Here is a 23,312-nt window from a genome sequence, read left to right on the forward strand (position 1 = left end):
GCTAAGCCTCTTACTTGATTCCCCAGGCAGGGTTTTCAAACAGCAGAAGCAAGGTGTCGCTGAAGGTGGCATCCTGGGAAAAAAGAAAAAATACTTCAGCAAAAAGCAAAGAAAAGTATAGTAAATTGGGGCACAAATAACGTTACTTTATCAAATGCAAAAGAGCCGTGTTGTATCAGTCATAACATTCTCGCAAGTTCGCTCACTACCAATAAAGAAATGATTATAGACAGAAACGAAAAAGAACCACATGCAAAGTGAGCCACTCACAGTCGAGATCATCCAAAGTTTTAAGCAGTTCAATAGAACAAAAATTAAAAATGCAGCCCTTTCCTTATTACTGGCAGAATATTAAACTGCCAGAAAGAGCTAGTCTGGTTTCTGCAACTCGTTCTACAAGTGTGCAAGCCAACCTTGATGATAAGTCTTCACGTCAAACCTTGGCAATAAATCTGTCAGCCAAACCACAACACCAGGCAACCAACGTACCGTGATTGGCGCCTCACTGGAAGCTCGCAAAAACTCCAGGCAGGCATCACTTTTCAGCGAGCGGAACGGTGCTTGGCCACACTCATAGTCTCCTGCAGGAAGAGGAGAGGCTCGCCTCAGTGGTATTCCAACATGCCCCCAAAAAGCAAGGGTTTCAAGTTATGCCAAAAAGGAAGAAGACAATGAAAAAATGACTATGAAAAACAAGGCAGCAGAAAGGGCATGACAACAGGAATTATGAGCTGAGAGACCAAACAGCGTACTGAATTTGACCATATGTTAAACCAACAAAGGAAAAAAAAATGCAAAAACAGGTTAATGGAAGAGAAAGCTGACACTGCACAAAAGACATTGCCTCTGGTTTTCGGAACCTTATGGTGCCAACTTACCAATCATTCAAACTTCTAAAAGCTGCTTTTTCCAAAGCATGTAGGCGGATCCATTTCAAATAGCAAAACCAGTGCATCCCTTCTTGGGTATGGAGCAGGGAAGACACTATGTGCAAAATCTGGTGACATCCCAGCAAGTATCAAGGCCCTCCTTTGCTAAAGCTCCACTTTGAGTTAGCAGACACAACCCCCAGTAACATCAGCATCAATCCAGCATGAACGCATCGCACACTGAGCGGCAGAGAAGATTAGTAGTACAAATACTGTATCACTTGGTACGCATGATGCGATGCTCTGGCATTAGCAAAAACCAGGTTTCTGTGCAGGGCCAGCGATAAAATATGCCAGCAAGAAGAGGCGCATTTCATCAAGAAGGCGGGTGGCAAGAGCATCAAGGAACCAGAGGTAGAATATATCAGCCTCACCTGCAATCTGGCCCAGGAGTTTCTGTGTCCTCCTGGCTAGTTCCAGAGCCGCTGGCACATCAGCTTCATAGATGCACGGCTTCTGCGGGGCACACACAAAGGAGTCTCGTGTGGCTCCTACGCCTCCTCTAGCAAAGCCTTAAATTCTACTCAAATTGCACAGCAACACATTTTGGCACAGAAAAAAGACGAGGGGAAAATGCCCAAAGGTGTTCCACGGGTGCAAACATAGGTGCAATGTGAGCTTGAACGCCCGATGGACAATGGAAATAGGCAGCGTTGCCTATCCTCCATGACACGGGCCATTAATAAGGTACAGCATGCCAACTAGACAGAGACAATTGGCGTCTAGTTCACATTTTGGTTTAGACTGCCACTTCCGCTTCAGACAACCATGCAAACCAGGGCATAATACGAGGTTTTTTTTTCCCCATTCCAGCATATTAAGTTCGAGACCCACACTATGAAATAAGGCCCACTTAACCCTTTGAGGGTCACGGCCGTACATGTACGACATCGGCAAGCACTTTCAAAATGGTCAATGACGTACATGTACGGCATCGCTTGTATCTTTAAAAAGCACCCCTTTTTTGCCAACTTCTCTTGCTTGGCATGTGCTGCCACAATTTGGAAATACTTCAAATTTTTTTCTTGCGCCGATGGCTCTTTTTTTTGTTTTTTTATTATTTACTTCAGCGGCGCACCGGCTACCGGTTGCACATCCACTAACGAGGGGGCGCGCTGGGTATCGCCCACCTGGCACCCAGGCGCCTCTCGCTTCTTGCGCCTGCCCCAGACCAAGGTCGCCTGCGAAACTGATGAGGCACTTTTCTCCTTTTTTTGTACTTTATGAGCAGTGCGCCGTCTATCGCTCCCGCATCCGGCCACGCGCAAAAAAAATCGACCCTGGGGGGTCGCATTTGGCGAAAAAATTGGACCTTCAAAGGGTTAAACACAGATTTGTAGAGTTTTAGAATAGGAGCAAAGCCACCGTCATCAGATTTTTGCGTGCAGCAGTTGTGCTGCCCAGTGTGGCTGTGCTGCCTAGAGGTGGCATGCACGAGTGTTGTCGTGAGACTCACAACCGTCACTGGTGCTGCAGTGTTGTCCTTGCCATATCAGTGTGCAACATGCAACATCCACGCTACCAGCCATGTTGGAGCCACTAAAGCAATGCTCAGGTGCTTTAAAGGAAGCCATATTGGCTGCTGAGAGCGTCAGCAGGTGCACCGCCAGGTGGAAGTTCAGAGTAAATGCGTGCAGCGTCTACAGCTGCACAAGAATAACTTTTCAAAGACTGAAGAATGGAGAGCTACCTGGAGCCAAACTAGCCCGAAGCAAGTTTGTATACGGGAACAGCGTGCCACTGCAGTGAACTGTCGCAGGCACTGAACTCACAGTGAGCAAGCAATAGCTACTGGCTTTGAGTGCCTTTTCTTAACATCGGTCTACGCTGTTCCTAAGAAACTTTCCAAAATGTATGTTGTGATGCTCGTGTAGTTTTAATGTCACACAATGCAGAGGAAGAGATTTTTTTTCCAAAGCTGTCCTTATTAGTGCATTGCTATTTTTGTTCTCCCGATTTGTTATCCACAAATTTTCCCTCATATTGTGCTCAGGTCCATACTATATGTAGATTTTTACAATCTTTTCCGAAAATACTATTGACTTTGTTTAGGCATTCTGGTTCAGACATTTCAGTTCAGGTATTCTGTTTTAGAAAATACCTATTTGTATTTTTTCCTCAATAAAGTAAGGATGACGATGATGATAGACCATTTCTTTCACTTTGGAGTATCCCCTTAACATCAGGCATTTCAGTTTAGACTGCCCACTGTGGTTGAGACCACCCATTAAAGCTCACTGTCCACCTTGGCTCGGGCTGTTCATTTAACTTGGACATTTCGTTTCCGCTTACCCACTTCGATTCAGACTATCATTTGGATTGTAAATCTCTGTTCGGGCATATTGGTTTTAGACCGCCTAAGGCCGCAACATGCAGTGAGGCAGCACCAAAGCCAATTACATCGCACAAGGGGAAAAAAAGAGAACCACCTGACTGCCACTTGCCTCGCGGTTGTTCTCACACAGTGTGACGTTGAATGGGGCATTGGTGCGCGGCGGGCCAGGGGTCTTGGCATCTGCCGGTGGCTGGCCTGCAACTGGCAACACAAGTGACACTGTGTCACCCCCTTTCTGGTACAGACCCACTAGTGGCTGCTGTCATGAGTAACAAATCCAGTAATGCATAACACAATATCCAGGCCCCACAAATGCGGCGCGGGATTTCTTTTTTAAACTTAAAAGCTGGCTAGACCTCACCACACATTCAAAAGTTTGTGCAACTGCGTGAAAACTCTACCCAGAAATGCATTTTCTGAGCACAGCATAAAGTAACTAGTAAAGGCGAATTATTTATTTGCCTATAATTTTAAAATACAGCTCCCACTTTTCAATTTAATCCAAAAGACGCACGCTGCTGCAGAAATTACAAACTCGGTTAGAATAAAGAAGCACTGTTTCCGCATTACTTCTGACTAACCTCCAATGTTTTCAGTAAAACTTGCCCCAAGCACCAGACAAAACGTTCTTAAAGCAAAAGCCACAAGTGCCCTATTTCGCGAACAAACGTTGTTGTTGTCCAGTACAAAAATTAGCCACCGCTGTAAAGAGTATATAAAAACTACATTTGAGTTTGCATGAGACTTGAACCTGGGTCCCCAGGTAAACAGCCAAGTGCGTTACCACCACACTACCTCCCCACGTTGACTTCGTGCACACAAAAGCTGTTGTCGTCGCTGTTCTTTTGTTCATCAGGAACTGAATTGAGAGGCTAATGTGCCCACTGCACAAAACTGTGAAATGGAAACATAGAAGTTACACCACAGTGCGTGCTTTGTGACACCTTAACGTGGTGGCACGTGAGCAGAACAAGTGCAGCCCAGTCGTGCAGAACTGTGATTCCAGGGAAGCATGTGTGACCAGTGTGCTTGCTGAAGTGATGCGAGATCAAATACAAAGAAACAAAAGCGAGAAGAGGAACACAAACAGACTGTAGCAACGAAGGAGCCAGTTGAAGTAGTTCCCGCCAGAAGGAGAAGAAATGAAAGCGAAGAAACCGACACAAACCTGGTGCTGCAGTAAAGAAGTTGTAGGTAAGAAATGCCAGGCCTTCGAATTACGTAAGCAGTCTTAAGTGCAAAAAAGCTCCTGGTGGGAATATAATACTAGGACACGCATGCTGGGGGCCAGTTCTGCAAGACGAGTAAAACAATGGCCATCCTGCCGGCACAGCTCCGCGACTGAGCAGACATCAGAGTTCCACCTCCCCCTCCGTCGAGAGTAACTGCCCACAGTCCCCACCTGGCTGGGACGAGGGGTAGCTCATGCCGCGGTAGGCTGCAGCCAGGCACACGAAGAACAGCGCCGTCCCCACCAGGATGCCCAGCGGCACCCACTGGTAGCGGGGCCTCTGCTCTGCCTGCGCCGTGTAGCCGTTGCCTCGGCTGCCCTCTGCAAAGCGGAAACAACGGGGCCCCTGCTCACGCTTCAGACCCTCAGGGCAGGTGCACGTTAACCGGTGCATCTGCCGGGCAATGGCCAGCGGAGGGGAGACACTTCGCACTGCATGAAGTAAATGGCACGTATTCCCGACACGGCAACCAAGAAACCCTTCTTCAACAAATCATACAAGTTGCGTGGCATTTCAGTGCAGTGACACACTGTCGTCGAATTCTTGTTCGCTGTTCAGTATTAGGTATGCCCCAAGCAAGTGAAAGCTACCTCTCCTTGGGTGCCTCCCCTTTCCCAAGGGGCTGGAGAAGCGAACGCTCGCCTACAGCATTCGTTTACGTGACAATGGTGATCGACTGATTCGTCACGTAATGCCAAGGGGCTGGAGGTAAGCCTCACCTATCACACCTGTTGACACTATTGAATGCCTGCCTTTGCAGCTCTCCCACCTATCCCCATGTTACTCACCACCCTTGCCTCGCACGGTCCGATTTAAACATTCTCTATGCTGCATTTGTCTTTACGCTGTATCACCTTTCGTGTGATGCTAGTCCCCACCCTGAAGAAGAGCAACCTAGTGTGAGGCTGCGATGAGCTTGTCTGCAACCAACGCACATTGATTAGAGACTGACTTCTTTGTGTGTCACGCAGGCACAAAGTGCACACTGCTAGACCAACATTCCTGCTGTCAAGGTGCAAGTAATATCCCGCGGTGCTGTTTCTGAATATCAACAAAAGAGTGGTTAATGTTTGCAATGCAGGCCTCATCTGAGGCGCCACACTGATGGCGGCACCTCAGAGCACCCGCAGCAGGGAATTTGACTGGCAATGAGAAATCACGAGGCACAGATTGACAGGTCTGCTACTGACAGCTCTGCTCTGGTTGGACATGCAATGCAAGACAGGGCCACTGGAACAGCTCAGAAATGAAAAGAAAGCCTGCTGTGCTGGCAGCCTCATTTACTGAGAAAGACTACCTTCAACCATTGTACACAAATGACACGCATTCGGCTTGAATGCCCCACATCACCCGTTCTATCAACTGAACGTATTGAATTGCCGCTGCAGAAAGGGGTTTCTGGGTCTCTGTACAAGGCACCTGTCACACTCCTGGGTCCCGGTTGTTAGAAAGCCCACATTCTGCTAGGATGAGGAAAGTTTTAGTGGAAGGTGACAAAGAATGAGCCGGCAGAGTCGCGGGAGCCACATCAGCCCATGACAAGCTGAATAGCATGATGCCAATTAGCATAGTCTGCTACAACAGCGCAAAAACTTTTTGTGTGTGCGCCCATCAGAACAGCTACCACAGCAGGGAACTGAGCCCACGAAATGCATTTCGTCACTAAAAAAAAAAAACTACTAAACTCTAAGAATTGTTTACTATTGCATAAGAATTCTTACGGCATTTGTCCATTTCCCCGGCCTCAAGTATCCTTGGTGCCATTGCAAGCAGGAATACACCTTGCCACACCTAAACCCTTCAAAACAATCAAGTCAACTGAGCCGTAATGCTGTCTGATAGCTTTCCCAGACACAGCTGCTTTTTCTTGCCTGTTTCCTTTCCCTGCCCATTTGATACGACACTGACTCGGCAATGGCAACGTCCCCAATTTTGCTACCACCAATTACGTATCACTGCAATTACAATATCATCACATCTACTAATCAGCTATTATTTTTTATACTTAGCTGCTTTGCAGCAGGCTTCTCTGCACACACACCCGTAAGGTGAGAAAGCAAGCCTTCATGGCAGCACTGTTCTTTTTTTGTTTGTTTGTTTGGATGTTCCTTGTCAATTGTAAAGATAACCTTTATTTACGCTTTTATACCAATGAATTCTGTGTAGAATAAAGGCCTTAACCTTCGCACGTTACAGGCGGATCTTGGTGGTTTACTCCCCAAATAATGCTAGTGCATTAAAAACACCGAGTAAGTTATTAAACGGTTAGGTCATCACTTAAAGAGAGACTGCAACACTTCCGATAAATGCTTCCACTCTTTCCTTCGCATTGGGGACACTGTGGAAGCTATAGTTATCGCCAGCACGGAGCCGCACTGCGTGATTTGTTCGTCGCATCAGATCCGCCTTCCATTGTGCTTTGCTTTTGTGGCGATTTTTCTGAAGTGGCTACCGAATGTGTTTATTTCTGCAACTTAAAGGAAGCCGGCCAATAGCCACTACACCTCTCTAATGATGTCATTCAAGCGCTTTAAGAATGCCGAGACCGGGATAGAGAGAAAAATATTTTGAGCAAGTTTCAAAGTTATCTGATGGGTATAGAGCAGTAATTTTTGGCTAAGGTACTTTGCGAACCCCTAATCTAAGTATTGTATTTGTTGGTTGACTACATTCTGCAAGCATTTAACATTTCCATAAAAGTTTAAAAAAGTGTTACAGGGCCCCTTTAACTCCTTCAGTGTCTATGATGAGTTATGATCTCACCAAGCCACTTGATGCCTCATCCTGCCACAGAGCCCTTCCTTTGTTCAGTAGAATTAACAAGCTTCGTAGAATACTTCAAAATTATTTCAGTGTTTTTTTCTTCTAACGAATCAGAAACAAAAATAAGGGGCATTCATACAATTTACATGACTTTCCGCATCAACTACGTGTGCAGGGAGCTGTGGAAGAAAAAATGTGACAAGGAAAAATTGTGATAATCAGTCTCGACTTAAGATTCCATTCACCACACCACATTTTTTCTGAAAAAGGGCCTTACACATATGTGAGCGCCACTTAACGTGCGTACAAATATGCACACACTCAAGCACACCAAAAATTACAAGACAAGAACAGACCCGCTAACACTGCCAATCTGGTATTCCAAGTCCTCTGATGATTCGATGGACACGTGTTATGTGAACACAGCTAGTGAGACTTTCTAATCTCGGCATGCTTGTGCTAACACAACAGCGAAGTGTTTGTCCACGTGGTGGGATGGACAGGCCTCACTCTGGTCTTTCCACAAGTTCGATAAAGCACCACTGGCACTAATGCTCCTGAAACCTTTTATGTGAGAAAGCTATTCTGTGTGGACGACCCGGATACAACCAGTGGTGCGGTGAAAACTGGCAGATCCCCTAGCTACTCTTAAAAAGCCCATGCAGACAAAATACAAGTTTGCTTTATTCAAAAGATTTCATGTTTTATAGTGCTTTCAGTGCTTGTCCGGAAGCAAACGATGCTGTATTCACTGAAAAATTAATCAATTTAAGTTCAAATTTGTATTCTCCCGCCAAATTGTGTTTTCGTGACGTCTCCAATGACATCACAAGAACCGCTCTGGAGCTGACTGCGAAGCCAATTTTACCGTTAGTCAACCTAGATGGTGCCACCATGCTGCAAAGGGCCGTTTTCTGCCCTTACTTTGTTTTTGACCATATTTGTACCTGGCTTATTTTTGTTAAGGTAGAAAATATAATCATTTCATGAAACGTGGTGTCCGCTCGATAAATATGGTCCCGTAAGACACTGTTGCTTACGCCAATCGGCCAGCGTCGTCTGAGACAACCCCAAAGCGCTGCAGTGCTGTGCAGCTAGAACAAGCATAGCGCACGCAGTACCAACAGCAGTACGCATCAATACTTCTATGTTTATGTGTACTTTCGTAACTTCCACTGTTTACCCCACCATTCTTTACTGCTATAAAAAGAATGTGCCCCTAATTTAAGCGCAAATAGCTCATTCGGTGAGCTTATAAGCCCTGCCTAATTTTCGTTTGCTTTTGCACGCCTCAGCCAATCACAGAGCTGCACATTAGACATCATAGGTTCTGTTGCGGAAAATAAACTATTCCCTTTTTTCCTAACTATATAGCTTATTTGAGCAAAGTCTATGTTAAAGTGGTGTCAGTATGATTCTAATGAGGCAATCTTTTGAATGAACCAAGCTTGTGTTTTTTCTGCATGGGCCCTTCAAGGAGTATGCAGCAAAAGGTATGAACTGTTGCTGTCTGCATGTCAACAAAGACGACAGTGACCGTTTTGCGTTATTCTTTAGAATGAGTTACTTTGCCAACTCCTGCACCAGCAAAGACAACGACAATGACTGCTTCGGCAAACGACTGTCCATGCCCCAGTAAAGATGGCAGTGGCAATTACGGCAGTGAACGGTATGTAAGCTGCTTGGCCAATCCCCCGTGACGGAGACAATCACGATGCTGTTATCACTCTGTTAATCTCCTTGGCCAATCTCGTGCCAATGAAAACGATGACAATGGCAATGATCCTTTCATGCAGACAATCTAATCTCAAGGAGTAGTGGCTACAACTGCCAATGCGGAAAAAATGCGACCAGAAAACATTGTGGCGTTGACCTCCTTCGCTCTGAGGATAAAGGCTGCGTGTTGTCCTGACCTGCGACAAGGCATGCCGCAACTTTTTTTTTTGTATCGCAGACAAGACAATAAGATATTTTTGTGTTTTTTAAGTTTGTGCAAATATATTAAAGGCCTCTATATTGCAAACAACCCATTTAAAATTAAATGCATCACTTTCCTTTTGTTTATGGGCCATCAAACAGGCATTGTTGATATCAAATTTCTCTAAAAAAATGCCACAATAACTGGCTATCTGAACAAATGACAGCATTCTTGGCAATTCTTCTGTGGTTTATAGGGCACTGAAAAGGCTGAAAGGCCATCTTAATTTGTCTTCAGGGTTCACTTAAAGCAAGCACTGCATGTTACTTCATGGTTTAGCTGAAAAGTTTAGCATAAAATTAAGCAAAATGACACCGCGACCGTAAAAGCATAGCGAGAGCTAGCTATGCCACACTGCTCAATCACCTATACACCAGTGCCAGAGAATAAAGCCATAACCTGCACTGCCCTCTCCCCTGGAGGTAATTCCATTTAGGAATCAACATGCTCACAAATTGGTTGCATTGTACACTCATCTAAGGTTACTGTTCCTTGCATTCTTACATCCCTGCCACATAATCTGCGGTCAACAGTACTGATCGGTGAGAGAGAATAAACTTAATTTTAGTGACTAAGTTCAAGCTGCGACTATTGTTCAGTGGGTTTTACATTTGCTCCTTAGCCCATCAAGAACTAATGGCTTGTAAATCATATTTTGGTAGTCTGGCTTTACAGAAGTGCAGTCCCTTCGATTCATTGGCAGTAGCTTGGCCAATTCTACAAAGGTCTTAGATGGTGCTTTGAGGTAACTGCTACATGCCAATGACATCACCTGCAAGTAATATGGTGCGCACTTAAGGTACATAAGCCCTTTATAGGGCCTTCAGGATGATGCTCAGTCTTTGTCAATATTTTGTAGGCCACGGCGACCGTGGCCAGAGCAGGTAGAGCCCAAGCAGTGGCGCTACCAGCCGCTATCGGCTGGTAGAACAGCTAAAAAGAGCGAGGGAAACATTCGGTTTTGTCGTCGTCGTAGTGTGATTCACGCAACAAGTGCAGCGTGAGGTACCTGCGCTGAAGCTAAGTGGCTGCTGTGAGAAACTGGCCATGTGCCACTCTTGTCGCACCTGCCACACTACGAAGGCAAAACCAAAAGTTCCCCTTGCTCTCTCTAGCTGCGCTACCAGCCGATAGTGGCAGCCGCAGTGCGTTTGCTTGGCTGCGCGCCTACTCCGGCCTACAAAATATTGACAAAGACTGTACTATCGTGATAAACTGAAATGTGAACAACGGAGCGCGGGGCTTTCAGAACATGCCGCGCATTCTGGCGACGGGCCGCATACGCGCAGTGCGAACACGTTAAGAGTTTGTGTTCAACGTTGACATGGAAATACCGTCGTTCGGCGCGCCGCCGTATCAAGGTAGGTCACGAACTCTCGTAACTTGTTCGCACTGCGCATATGCGGCCCATCGCCAGGATGCGCGGCTTGTACTGAAAGCCATGCGCTCCATTGTTCGTATTTCATTTTATCACGATAGTACCTAGTGTCACTAAATGTGCCGACATTATGAGCAAATCGTGGACATACTTCATTTTCAGAAATAAATACCAGGGTGGCTTTCACGCAATCTTGTGCCATTTTAGAACCAACCTGAAAAGATGCCCAAAGGGACTCTTTGCAACTAGCAGATCTATGTGAACTAAAAGATGTCAGTGCTACATTGACGAGTGAAGCACTCCACTGTAGATGATAACCCTTCGGTGCAAACAAAAAAATTACATTTAACTGCCTACTGAGGTTTCTATATAACCTTCCCAACTATTCATTTCAGGATTTTCCTTGTCGGCAGCTTTCATTTTTTTCAAGGAAAAGTAGTGCACTGCACTGTAATATTGCTCGTATCAGCAACCGACTGCCACAAAGCGTACTTACGCAGGAACCGACGACATCTGCCTTTTTAAAGGGTTCCGAAATTCCTCCGAATCCCTACGGTTGCGAGTCCTTGCGGACTGGGCAACGACATTAGGTTGCGTTCGGGTTGTCGCAATATGCATCCAAATGGGAAGAAATATTTAAGTTGCCACCGTCAACACGGCTGCACCATTTGACGGGTAGTCGAAACATCTCTTCCAGCGCGGCACATACGTTAGCCGCGAGGCATACAAGCACCACACCAATCTGCCTATCACACAGCGTTGAACGGGTCCAAGCAATGCAGGGCGGTACCGCAAGGCACGTCTCACCGTCGGATTTGTGTACCAGAAGGCTTCCGCTGTTGAAGGTGGACCGCGGTGTCAGTAGCGGGGTCTGCTGAAGCTGGTAGTGCGAAGGCGTCACATCGTTGTCTGTTTCTGAGAAATCGTCCGAGTACAACGATGTGTTCACAGCACGACTTCGCAAGCCCGGTCGCGTCAGTGGGGCCGCGGGCAGCGAACGCCGCGTCCTTTCGGGGGTTGTCACGGTCGCTTTTTTGCGCGCGGGCACGGCGGACTTGCGGCGTGAGCTCCGCAGACTGCCGCCAGAGTCATAGTCACTGTCGTCCGAGCTCAGACCAGCCAGGCTCTGGTAGTCAGCCGGCGACGGGCTGCTCCGGTTACGCGCGCTGCTCTTCGTGCCGTTCTGAAGACGCGACAGCCGTCGCTGGTATGAAGCACGCGTAGTGTCTGTAATCGGACCGACGGCCTCACCGTACCCCAACAGCCTCTTGCGCAGACTATCGTCGTCCAAGTCCTGCTGGCCGCGACGAATGCTTGCCATGGTCGCGTGCTTGACTCCAAACCGGACCGCTGTGATAGTGGGACGGTCAGTAGCACGCGCTCGTCATGGCGCGCTCCACAACACCGCTCTTGCGTGGGCGTCAGCTTAGCCGGCCCCAACGACTGTTTGCCATCGATGACTTCTTTTCGTTCGGCAAGAGAAGCTCTTGCCCACGAATACCACGCGGCGTTATTCCGCTTATCTATGTAAAAAGCGGCTTAAGTAAACAACAGACGGAAAAGAGGAAACGGGCAACGTCTACCACCCGTCTAGAGTTGGCTACTATTGTTTTTTGTAGCTTTTGACTTTGTCTCCAGTCGGGTGGTCGCATAGAGTTTCATACTAATATATACTAGAGGGAAATCTGGCGCTGCATTCGCGGGCCGCCGTGGGTGGCGCCATTGCAGCTAGCGACGTTCCTCGCCTCCTTGGCTTGGTTAGCCACATGGCTTCTTTTTCGTCTTGAAGCCAAAATGGTAACATTGTTTTTTTGTTCATCTTCCAAGAAGCTTCTAAATAATCCCTGACAAATAAATCTTTCTGGAGCTTTAATTTTATAATAACAGAACAAATTTTATTAATCTTCTGCAGTAATATTGTTGCATTTTTGAAGCCAAAGCCAACTTTTCAGCCTGTTCGTGAGCCACGCCAAGGACAAGTGGAACGTGCCTGCCCGGACGAGAGCTTCGCCGCTGCGACATTCCACAATAAAACACAATAAAAACAACGTAGTCTACTCTCGCTACCAGACCACTGCTCGGTCGTGATCTCTGCGCCCTCAAGCGTACTTTTTCTTTTTCTTTTTTTTTTTTTTTTTTTTGTCTCTCGAATCTGCGTGATGGCGGCTGTGTTGTAGCCAACGTTTTTAGATTAGGTCAGTTGGCAAAGAGCGCGGCCTTCCAAGCACCGCGGCGCGGGCCGGTGCTGTCGCCGACCAGGCGGTGGCGCTGCGGTAGCGTTGAGATCGGTCTCGGCGCGTCGTCTGCTACTCCTTGCTTGGAAAGGCGCCGGTGAACGACCACCGCACACCGTTAATGTTCTTCTTTGACATGCGAAATGAAAATTCGCTCTACTCTAACGCTTAAGTGACTGAGGGTTTACAATTTTACCGACATTATAACGAGAAAGAAGCTGTACTTAAGAAAAAAAAAAAAAGACAAGGCAAACACTGCACAGTCCGCTTGTCTTCGGCTGCTTCCCGTTCCATTTATTTATTTTTTCATTTATTTTTCCCCAGTACGGGATACCTTATAGCTTTATAATGTTTAAAGCATACCCGAACACGTCTTACACTTCTGAAACTGCGGGAAAGCCTACAATAGTCAGCCATCTACTTGGAATCAAGAAAAGGCGCCTCGACATTTTTATTTATGCTGTGGAAGCAAATGCAGTAGGTACGTTTTCACAAGAACATATTTACAACCCCAACAAAACTGATCAAGTGAGCCGATTGGAAACCAAGTGCTGACGTGCGCGCTCACGTGCACGCGCTCAGCAAATTCTTGGTATTTTAACTGTGGACACGAAAAATTATGATTTGTTATTCGCTGTTAACAAAGAAAACTGAACCAATTATTAAACCATTGTTTTTTTTTTATTTCCCTGACAGGTATAAATGTGGTTTCTTAAAAGAAATCAACGTTTTTTCTCGGATGAGAATGTTTGTCGTACCGCTATTCTTTTTTGTTGGTTCGTAAATCTGATGGACTATCTGTTAGGGTCACAGACACTTTCATTTATCTTCTTGTAGTCCTGATATGCCGATATTTTAAAGCGTTAGCCTTCACTTATCTTCTTGTGGCCCTGCTTATGCCGATTTTTTAAAGCGTTTAGCCTGGTAGTTTTTCCGCTGAGCCATCGCTTATGCTGTCTTCTGCGTTATTTTTCCTGCTCGTTTCTTTTTGCAATCTACAGATAGGCAACACTTCTCAGTTTTGACTAGTCAGATTAATTTATTTATAAGAGGTTTAACGCGCCGACGCTTCACAGGTGATGAGGCGTGCCGTAGTGGAAGGCTCCGGATTAATTTTGACCACGTAGGGGATCTTTAACATGCGCTGAAATCTCGAACGCACGGTGTTTTCGCTTTCCGCCTCTATCAGAATAGCGGCCGCCGTGGCCGGGAATTGAACCCGAGTCCTTGCGCCCAGCAGCACGGCGCCTTAGCCACCGCGCCGGGTAGGGATCTGATCTGACAGCACCGTGAATATGTTGTGCCACACACACTGCATGCCCTTTCACGGCAGTTGTTGCGGATGAAACGTCTGGAAACAGGTAACATTTGTTCCAAGGGCTGATCTTTAAGGCAACAATGTAGCGAATAAATGTTGCTACATTCTCCTGCCTTAACAGCTGAGGGTGAATATTCCCATTTTTATCGCTGTAGCTACACGGCGGTACAAGTAAACCTCTTGAATTAACTTCATCCGACAAGTTTTGCCCGACTACTGCACCCTTCTCAATCAGCACAATTGCTCCCCGAATGTTCGAGCTTGTAGAAGATAACCTGGCTAGACGAAGCCTTCACATTCTACGATTGAAATGTCGGACATTTGCTGAATTCCTGCATAACTGCGAACCACAACTCATGCAGTTCCCAACGTACGTGCTGACATCGGCGCTTTCTACACCACTCGCGCCACTTACGCCAGTTTCCTCGCGCAAAAGCCCATCATTTTGGCAGGACGCAACATAGGTGGGAACCACTGTCATCCATTTGGATGGTTTTCGGCATGACTTTGACGTCTTTGGTGGCGAAAGATGCTCAGGTATGTCAGGGAAAATACGGGGCGCCGCGCGGTCTCTCAGAGTCCACCTGCCTTACGGTATCCTTACAGTTGACCGTTCACGACGTGTTCGTAACAGTTGACGACGTCTGAAGGCTCACAATGAATGTCACAAACGTATGTTTATGGCGTAACCTTGAAGTTTTTCCGCGGAATCGCGATTTCCCACGCCTTCAATCCGTCAGGACCCTTGGGCGCTTTGAAGAAATGCCGCTGCACGGACTTGGCCGCTTCCGAAGCATACCCCGAACGGCAGCCTGGCGCGCAGGACGTCAACAAACCGCACCGACACTTCAGAGATCCACTAAAATAGGTATGCACGATGACAGCACAGAACTAATACGTTAATACAGACGTGACGAGCAGGCGAGCGCCAACAGCACAGCGAAAACACATGGCCGGGACGAGCCTCGCTCCTCAAACTAGATCTCAACGCAACGCCAGCGCCACCTGTCGGAATGGCGACAAAATGGTACCGCCTCTCGAGGCGCAGTTTGCAAACTGACCTAATCTAAAAACGTTGGTTGTAGCGTAGGTGCGTTCGTCGTTTTTCAGCAGCGGCCGGTTAACCAACGGATCGCCAGCGATGCGACATGGTGAGTGTGGTGAATACATACGACCAGTTTGTTACGATTCAATGCTTTTAATACCTCTACGCTTCCTTCTTTGCTGTCCCGCCCCGAGACTGTTGTCGCGAGGTTTCACACTCAATCGAAGAGCCCCAATAATATTCCATGTCCTGCTTCTTCCGCACAATGCATCACATTCGTTGTGGTGTTGGTCAAGGGTGGCGAATACGGTCATCCGGCAATGGGGACAGGTGGAGATCCCGTTGGGTAAATCCATTTTCTAGTGATGTGGGGTGTGAGAGCTGCGTTGGCCCTAGCTTTGTTGACGAATACTTCCGCAGAGCGAGGCATCGGGGGAGCCAGAGCCAGGTAGCCAGAAGGGGTAACGGAAGAAAGACGGCACTTCTGTGCCTGGCGTGCGTGATCAAAAAAACAATTCACAATTACTGCTTTTTTTTTTTTTTTAAACTTACCCACATATTCAGGGCTGTTCTGCACAGCTCTGGTGTAATGTGGAAAAGCCATCCATGCCAGTGGTGTAACTCTTCCTATTCCTCGATTCCTCACCATCTTCGAGACCCAGCCGAAGCAGCAGCCATTGCATTGGCTTTTCCTCCTGTATTAGCGTACTCACAAACTTGCAGGCAGCATGCGGGTGCTTTTCCTTGGGACTTTCACAGCGACCATTTCCTTTCAGTGGCCCTAGACTGTCATTGTCCCTGCCCATGCATCTCTTCATTGGAATAATGTGGCACGTGCTCTGTGACCTTGCATTCAAGGCATTTACACCCTGCTTCAAGACTGTCCCATCCTGTACCTTTTCTCAAAGCTAAGAATGTTTACCTCTGCCGGGCCTCCCACCTCTCTCCCCTCCACCCCCCCACTCTTTTTCCATGGCAGATGGGTGCATCTAAAACGATCGTTAAACCCACGCTCACTATCACCACCTTTGCGCAAACTTCACAGGATTTCATCTAACACAACAATTGCTGTTACTACCTCAATACCCCCTCACACTACACCCCACCTGGCATGGCTCTCCCACAAACTCCCTCTCTCCCCCTCCTCAAAGCAGTGGAAGGGCTTGCTGCACAGCAACTTGCTCAGACAGTGAGTTGATGATCTCCCAGGGCAGTACAGCTGTGAATGCACGCAGCCTACCACCTATGGGACGAATAACCACCCACTGCTTCTTTTTCTGTTTCCCCTTCCCCTTATTTAAATAAATGTTTTCAACAAGGCTGCAAATGTGCTTGGAACTTAGCAATAGAGTAAACACTAATTATGCAGTGTTAAAATTTGCAAACTACCCTCACCAAAATAATTTTTTCTTAAAGACCAACTGCACTAAAATTTCAACCTCTTGAAAACGATATTTCTGTATGGTCTTCTGAAAAAGAAAGTGAGATGAAAATACAACAGCTGAAATGCTTGCGTGGAAGCCGCAAGCGGTCAGCAAAAATCGTCGATTTTGAAACCAAAATCGAGAAGAGCGCAGCCATTGGAGTGATGTTGCGGCTGTCCAGCGCGCAAGTTCTGCGTGCGCATGGGGCAGCAAATAGGTGAAGTGTTCACAGCAGAGCTCGACTGGTTCTCCAGTTGCGTGGCTGGCTGGAGAAAGAAGCCCCGTCGGCTGGAGCATAACAGGCGCGTCATGGCTGTTTGTGATGCGCTGGCAGGTGTAGCGTGGTCTGACGCGGAGCTTTCTTCGGACTGATTAACAAAGCGTTTCGCGGGGCCACCACTAGTGTCCCAGCTGATTTGGTGGTACCAACGCCGTCTGTATGATTACTGCCTAACACGTGAGCGAAAAAATGGCCAAACAGCCACTCTCCTGTTGCTCTCTCCTACCCTTCCCCGCTCCGTAGCCTTCCTTTGTGCTTTCATGTCCGCCCGCCAGCACCGCTTCTCGGAAACTATGCAAAATAGTTTAAAGTTTGTTTAGGGTTCCCCAGGTGGCGCTCCTACGCCTTGTTTTTCACCATGCCTGTCTGTCTTGGTCTGTCCCTGATAAAACCGCCTTTGCCTCGGAGCAAAATCACTTGTGCTGCCGCTGGTGCCAGCTTTGCGCTCTTATCTACTTGAATCACGGGCCCCGAAATTTTCTAAGTGGGGCATACCCCCCTCTGTCCCCTCCGCATTTCGGTCTTGTTTTCTCCCCGCTGTTCGCACTCCGCATCGGTATGCACTTTTAAAATTGAGGACTGTACTGTAGAGGCGTCCTGACAGCGTGGCGGAACCCTCAGCTGCTTATCCTTTTTTTTCTATAATCTTCTAAACTTTACAAGCACGTGATGTTTTTCGAAAGTAATGGTGGAAGCGAGCGCCTGAATGAAAAATGTGCAGGCAATTTTTTCCTCCCTAAATCCTCCAGAGAGAAAAAAACATCAGTAAAATAATGGCTGCACCTTCCTAAAATATAGTTTTTCTGTTCACTATTTATCTACCTGACAATTAATATGTTCTTACACATATATTTCAGTTCCTCCTCCGTCAGTTATCTTTGGAAAAATGCAGCAAGTATAAAGCGAGCAACATGTTGAACGAGATCCCCAGCGCGCCCCAGAACTATCACCCCGTCGCGCCTAAGATGTGACCGAAACGGCTCTTGAAACCCAACAGGCAAGCCGACAGACATGCGTCAAAAGTGGGTGCAGCGTTTGCGACTCCAGAGCAGCGACGTAAGGAGAAATGTCCGCCGGCGCGTCCCTACCCTTCCTATTGAAAAGCACGCGACGTGTCAAGCAATGTTTATACAGGCGGCGTTGGGTGGTACTTACTACAAATTGATAAATCTGGCCGAGCTGAAATGTGAGTACCGTTGGCCTTTAATGAGTAACCCTGACCATTCCTTGATTTTTCCAGGTACCATTCTGTCACGGGGCATGGTGGACAATTCCCAAGGCTGACCATTGATGACAATTACGAGGAAGAAGCTGCGTGGGGGCGAAGCCAGCACTGACTCTCTCATGGCCATTTTGTAAATGATGTAAATAGATCGCTCATAACCTTCAACCATGGTTCGTCTTATCTGCTGTGCCACAACATTACAGTTCTTTGCTAAGTTTCGCAGTTGCTACAAATCCTGTTGTAGAGCAAACCTTTTATTCACGTTAAAGGGGCCATTAGGACAAAATACCAGTTTCACTCACAACATTGGGTGTCTTATAGATCCCTACTGCGGCAATGGGGTCGTCCGAGGCACTTGCGATGGCACTCGGGCTGCATAGGGGGAACGCACCTAGCGGCCAAAAAGAAGCGGTCGAAGTTACCAAACAGCGACTAGAACACTGGTGGCGTGATCGTATGTAAATAGGACAGTGCAGTAACACTGTTAAGGAGTTTTTGGCCCGAGCCAGATTTCTCTGGCATCACCCGATACGAAGGGTAGCGGCCACATCAGCATCAGCATCACCCCTACTGCTTGCCAAGCAGCGAATAATGCTTTATTCATTAAGAGATTACACAATTTAAGCCAAAGTTTCAATCCTCTCGCTAAATATGTCTCTTGTGATGTCAGCGATGATGTATCCAGGGCAGGCATTTGAAATGAATGTTGAGCACGTTACCTAAGGCTGCAGCAGATGGGGAAACCTTGCCTTGCATCCGACAAGGATGCAACATCTTGCGGTGACAGGCCTCCGCGTAGGCGACGCAACTGCATACACTACATGGATACATGGGCCTCATCATCATTCTCTCTTGGACTTCATCTGCGAAGTGAACATGTTCATGTTCAATTAACTTTTGTCATCATCAACTCCTACTCCCTCATCTATGCCCTGTGGCAAAATAAATGCCTTATAATTTCATTTCTTCGTTTACCGCTGGTCCTCTAGATGGCACATGAATACCACTCAGACCTTAACTCAGGCCCACTGTCCATACTCACTTTGTTCTTGAGCGTATGTGCACCTGGCTTGTATTTCTGGCTTGTCTTTGTTACAGCATGTAGTAATCGTTTCGTGAAATATAGGGTATGCTCAAGAAATAGGGTCATGCAAGACGATGTCGCTTATGCCAATCGGCCAGTGTTTAGAAAACTCCAAAGCGCCATACTGCTGAGCAGCTCTAACAAGCATAGTGTGCACAGCACAACAGTGCACACTGGTACTTTTGTTTATTTTACATAATTTTTTCAAGTTCCATTGTTCACCCGATTCTTACTATGATAAAATGAAAAAAAAAAACTTGTTTTTCAAGCTCATAAGCCCTGCCTAACAACTTGCGCTTGCTTTTGCTGGCCTCAGCCAGTTGCACTGCGTCCCATAATGCGTGCCAGTGTCATACTAATGAGGCAGTCATTCCAATGAACCAAACATTCATTTTTTCTTCATGGACTAACAGGGATTTACTTTTTCGTGGCATTTACAGTGAAACCTCATAAGAACTGAAAGGTAGCTTTGTTATAGGTAGTCTACTAATAGTAACGTTATGAAAACAAATAACTTGCAACTCCTGTTGTATCCCTTACTCCATTATGGCTCATTTTGTTGCCTCGCATGACCTGTCACACTTGCTGAGGAAGTGACACGGCAACACCAAAATGGTCAGAAATGGAAAGACATTTATTCTGCACTTCAGCCGGACAAATGATGACTAGCCGTGGATCACGGCATGTGTAACTTTGCCTATGTAATTTGCTTGTGCACAACTGCTCATCCGTTATACTGCTCCTTGCACGTCGTTTCAAATTGTGGTAACCGGACAACGGTGGCGGTGGTCAATCCCACAGGATATGTCCCAGGGGAAGACGAAGATGTGGCATCACATGGCCTGGATTAGAACATGGCCAACAGTGCTGGACTAGGTGTGCACAGCGTGACCTGCTGATGATCGGACCTTGGGGGAACGGGACTTCAAGTAAAGGTGTGGTTTTCCAGGGACCCCGTGTCTTTCTTGGGAACCACAGTCAGGTGAAAGGACCCTGGTACTAGAAAATAATGCCCTGCCATTACCTCAATGTGATGAATTTTGATCGGCCCATAAATCTCAAAGAAAAGTTTTCTGGTAACACAGGTAACCATTCAACAGAAGTATTTTGTTATTAAAGCATACAAATTTATTGCTCCATTTTTCTGCACATCCAAAGATGGCCCAGTTTGTCGCAGTCACCGTGGCCATGGTCAGCTGCAAAAGAAGCAAAGTTTCACTTCAGATGATGGTCAGCTGAACTCTGAATTACATGCAGTAGCTACAGGGCCGTACCCAGAGGGGGAGTTTGGGGGGTTTGAACCCCTCCCGAAATCGTTTCCAGGCAGCATGTAAGCAATACTTACTGTTGTTTCGAGAAAACTACCTCCTTCCCAAAATCCATACCCCACCCCCCCCCACCCCCCCCCCCCCAAAAAAAATCTGGCTATGGTCCTGAGTAGCTATAATGGGAATCACAAGTTGGGTGCCACATGAAGACAGCACCAAAGAATGGTTGATAAACCGGAAGGATCAGCAGTCTAATTTCGGGTTTAACACACCAAATAACACTTTCACCTGCATGCCTACCCTTGAGTTTACATTACAACTGATTTGCATGACTCAACACTCGCACACACACACGCGCACTACTTCTCAAGCAGCTCTTAGGTGCAGCATCCGGTGGCGAATACTCCAAGCAACAAAAAAAGCTCAGATTTGTTTCTACGAAACGGAAGCCTAATCGTGCTGCACCCGGAAAAATGGCCAAGCCAACAATAACTGAGCAGAAGGCTGTAGAAGATGTTCTCCAAGCTGCGGGTGGGTCTGGTGCCAGCACACAGCATTTGATCACACGTACTAAAGGGAGCACTAGTACCAGAGGCCTTCATACTAAAAAACTGAACCCTAAAATTTCTGCTATGACCAGCAGCACGTTTAATTTATTTGCATGAAAGGAAAACAATGCAAACTTATTTACCTTTTTACGTTATTTTTTCTTCACCTGGTACAATGCCAAAGCTACACCTTTGCTAAAGGCACACTGTAGTGGAGGGCTCAGGATTAATTTTGACCACCTGGGGATCTTTAGCGTGCACCGAATCTCGACCGTACGGGCGTTTTTGCTTTCCGCCTCCATCCGAAATGCAGCCGCCATGGCCGGGAATCGAACCCGCGTCCTTGGGCTCAGCAGCACAACACCATAGCCACTGCAGTGGGTCCCATGATGCCTGAATGGTTTACCCAATCTCAGCTCCACCCGCTGCAGTCGATCGAGCGATCGGCACAGTAGGGAGGTAGTTTTTATGCCGATTAGCAAACTTCAACAATTAAAAAATAAAAAGTAGAAGCAGCAAATACTCAAGACTGCATAAGACAGGTGTATCGGTGTGTATCACTTGCACCATCAGGCAGAGAAATTGAATTGAAATTCAATTTTGTAGATGGCGCGTGGGTTGACGGGTGTCTGAGCGTGCAGAATTAATCACACGTGATTACCCCTTTATTTGTTCTTTTTCTTTCTGCACAGTTTTATTTGTCCTTAGCTTGTTTTTAGAAAGAGTGTCTGTATAATAAACTGCAGTTGTAGTAGCGCACTTGTGTTGTCCTTTCACAGCCCCTGTCCATTTTATTGCCCTCCACTGTTCGAGCAATGGAATATCAGCTAGGCCAACCCGTCACATTAAATCAGTTTTGGTGAGACTGCCCTTGTACTTTAAAAAATGTTGAGGGTACCTTAAAGTCTCTTGTCAAAAATGATAGCCAACTTGAACAGTTTTCCTTTCCCTCTTTGTCACTCCTTTATCCCTAGCTCCTTAATGTACAGAGAGCAACACACTTATCTATAACACAACTGTCGTACTTCTAGCCTCATCCTTCCTCGCCCGAAAAGAATATAATAAAGAAAACTACTACGGCATGGCGTTCTTAAATCTTACCGACCACTTTTGGCCTCACAGTTTTTGTAAAAGCTTGTTTCCGCCGTTTTCAGAGGCCCGCTGTTACAGACAAGAGTGTGGCACATGCACTGTACTCTGTTTTGTTGTGTGCTGGGTATAGCAACGCCCCAACATTATTTCCGAGTAAGAGCCAAAGGGGTTGCGAAGTCTTTCATCGCGTGACAATCCCTAGGCTTGACTTTAGCCGTACGAGTGCATACTAAACTAATGCCGCGACAATATGCCCTGCGAGAGACTGAAAAAAGCTGCGAGAGAAAGTGAGACGAAACAGGGTCGCGAACAATGTACAAAGCAACGTTTGTACCTTTCAGTTAAGGAACACAGACTGCGAGAATGTGGTTTTAACGTGATGAATGGCGATCGCTATAGCTCATCAATTTTCTTGGTGCAAACATATTGCTGTAATTAAATGCCAAGGCAGCCAGTTGTCGCATCCGCGTCGCTGGCTCCCTCCCTACCTAATGTGTGCTGCGTTTTCATTCGTTTGCATTCAGGTTGGGCAACCAGCTTGTCCGCGAACCACCAAAGACTGGCACTATTAACAGCTAATGTCAACGGATTCTAACAGTCACTAGATGCTGCGGTAAATTTACAATGTTCGTCCGTTTAATTTGTCCTCGCGGATCGAGTGTGAAACCTCGCGACAACAGTCTCGGGGCGGGACAGCAAAGAAGGAAGCGTAGAGGTATTAAAAGCATTGAATCGTAACAAACTGGTCGTATGTACTCACCACACTCACCATGTCGCATCGCTGGCGATCCGTTGGTTAACCCGCCGCTGCTGAAAAGCGACGACCGCACATACGCGACAAGAAGCCGCCATGCCGGGAAAGTCAAAAAAAAAAGAAAAAGAAGGAAAAAAAAATACGCTTGAGGGCGCAGAGATCACCACCGAGCAGTGGTCTGGTAGCGAGAGTAGAGTACGTTGTTTTTATTGTGTTTTATTGTGGAATGTCGCAGCGGCGAAGCTCTCGTCCTGCCCGGTACATGACGGCACGCTCGCTGAAGCGCGGCTCCCCTAGACAGTGGCGCCAGATTTCCCTCTAGTATATATTAGTATGAAACTCTATGGGTGGTCGGGTTGCCAACATCGAACAGGTGAAATGGGTCGCCTAAAACGACGCAGGTGTTATAAGAAGTAATGCGCAAA

At 46.9% G+C, this 23,312-nt stretch overlaps 1 protein-coding gene and 2 long non-coding RNA genes across 5 annotated transcripts in view; 1 reads left to right on the plus strand and 2 right to left on the minus strand.

Moving 5' to 3' along the window:
- Positions 1–12,238, minus strand: part of LOC144159651 (inner nuclear membrane protein Man1-like) — a 34,458-nt gene extending 22,220 nt beyond the window's left edge. Inside the window, exons 1-6 of one of the 2 annotated variants that reach the window (XM_077691276.1) lie at positions 11,423–12,238; positions 4,667–4,816; positions 3,374–3,465; positions 1,304–1,385; positions 490–581; positions 15–73 (exon numbers count right to left, since the gene is read on the minus strand). In XM_077691276.1, the coding sequence (XP_077547402.1) occupies positions 15–73; positions 490–581; positions 1,304–1,385; positions 3,374–3,465; positions 4,667–4,816; positions 11,423–11,936 (989 nt within the window). In that variant the 5' untranslated portion in view covers positions 11,937–12,238. Of the gene's footprint in view, positions 1–14; positions 74–489; positions 582–1,303; positions 1,386–3,358; positions 3,466–4,666; positions 4,817–11,422 lie in introns of both variants that reach the window. The other variant, XM_077691275.1, reaches the window with a different exon arrangement.
- A 2,989-nt stretch (positions 12,239–15,227) lies between these two features.
- On the plus strand, positions 15,228–20,322 carry LOC144159655 (uncharacterized). 2 transcript variants are annotated; one of them, XR_013320343.1, is made up of 3 exons: positions 15,228–15,318; positions 18,157–18,311; positions 20,027–20,322. It is a non-coding gene; the product is annotated as an uncharacterized LOC144159655 (long non-coding RNA). The 2 variants fall into 2 exon arrangements; XR_013320344.1 differs by having other exon boundaries at positions 18,157–18,280; positions 20,027–20,318.
- A 6-nt stretch (positions 20,323–20,328) lies between these two features.
- On the minus strand, positions 20,329–23,133 carry LOC144159656 (uncharacterized). Its single transcript, XR_013320345.1, has 2 exons — positions 22,894–23,133; positions 20,329–20,421 (listed from the first exon to the last, which is right to left on the minus strand). It is a non-coding gene; the product is annotated as an uncharacterized LOC144159656 (long non-coding RNA).
- Positions 23,134–23,312: the final 179 nt, after the last annotated feature.

Source organism: Haemaphysalis longicornis, unplaced genomic scaffold (assembly GCF_048455015.1).
Source record: "Haemaphysalis longicornis isolate Haplotype H1 unplaced genomic scaffold, Haemaphysalis longicornis Haplotype H1 scaffold_10, whole genome shotgun sequence".
Classification (NCBI taxonomy): Eukaryota; Metazoa; Arthropoda; class Arachnida; order Ixodida; family Ixodidae; genus Haemaphysalis; species Haemaphysalis longicornis.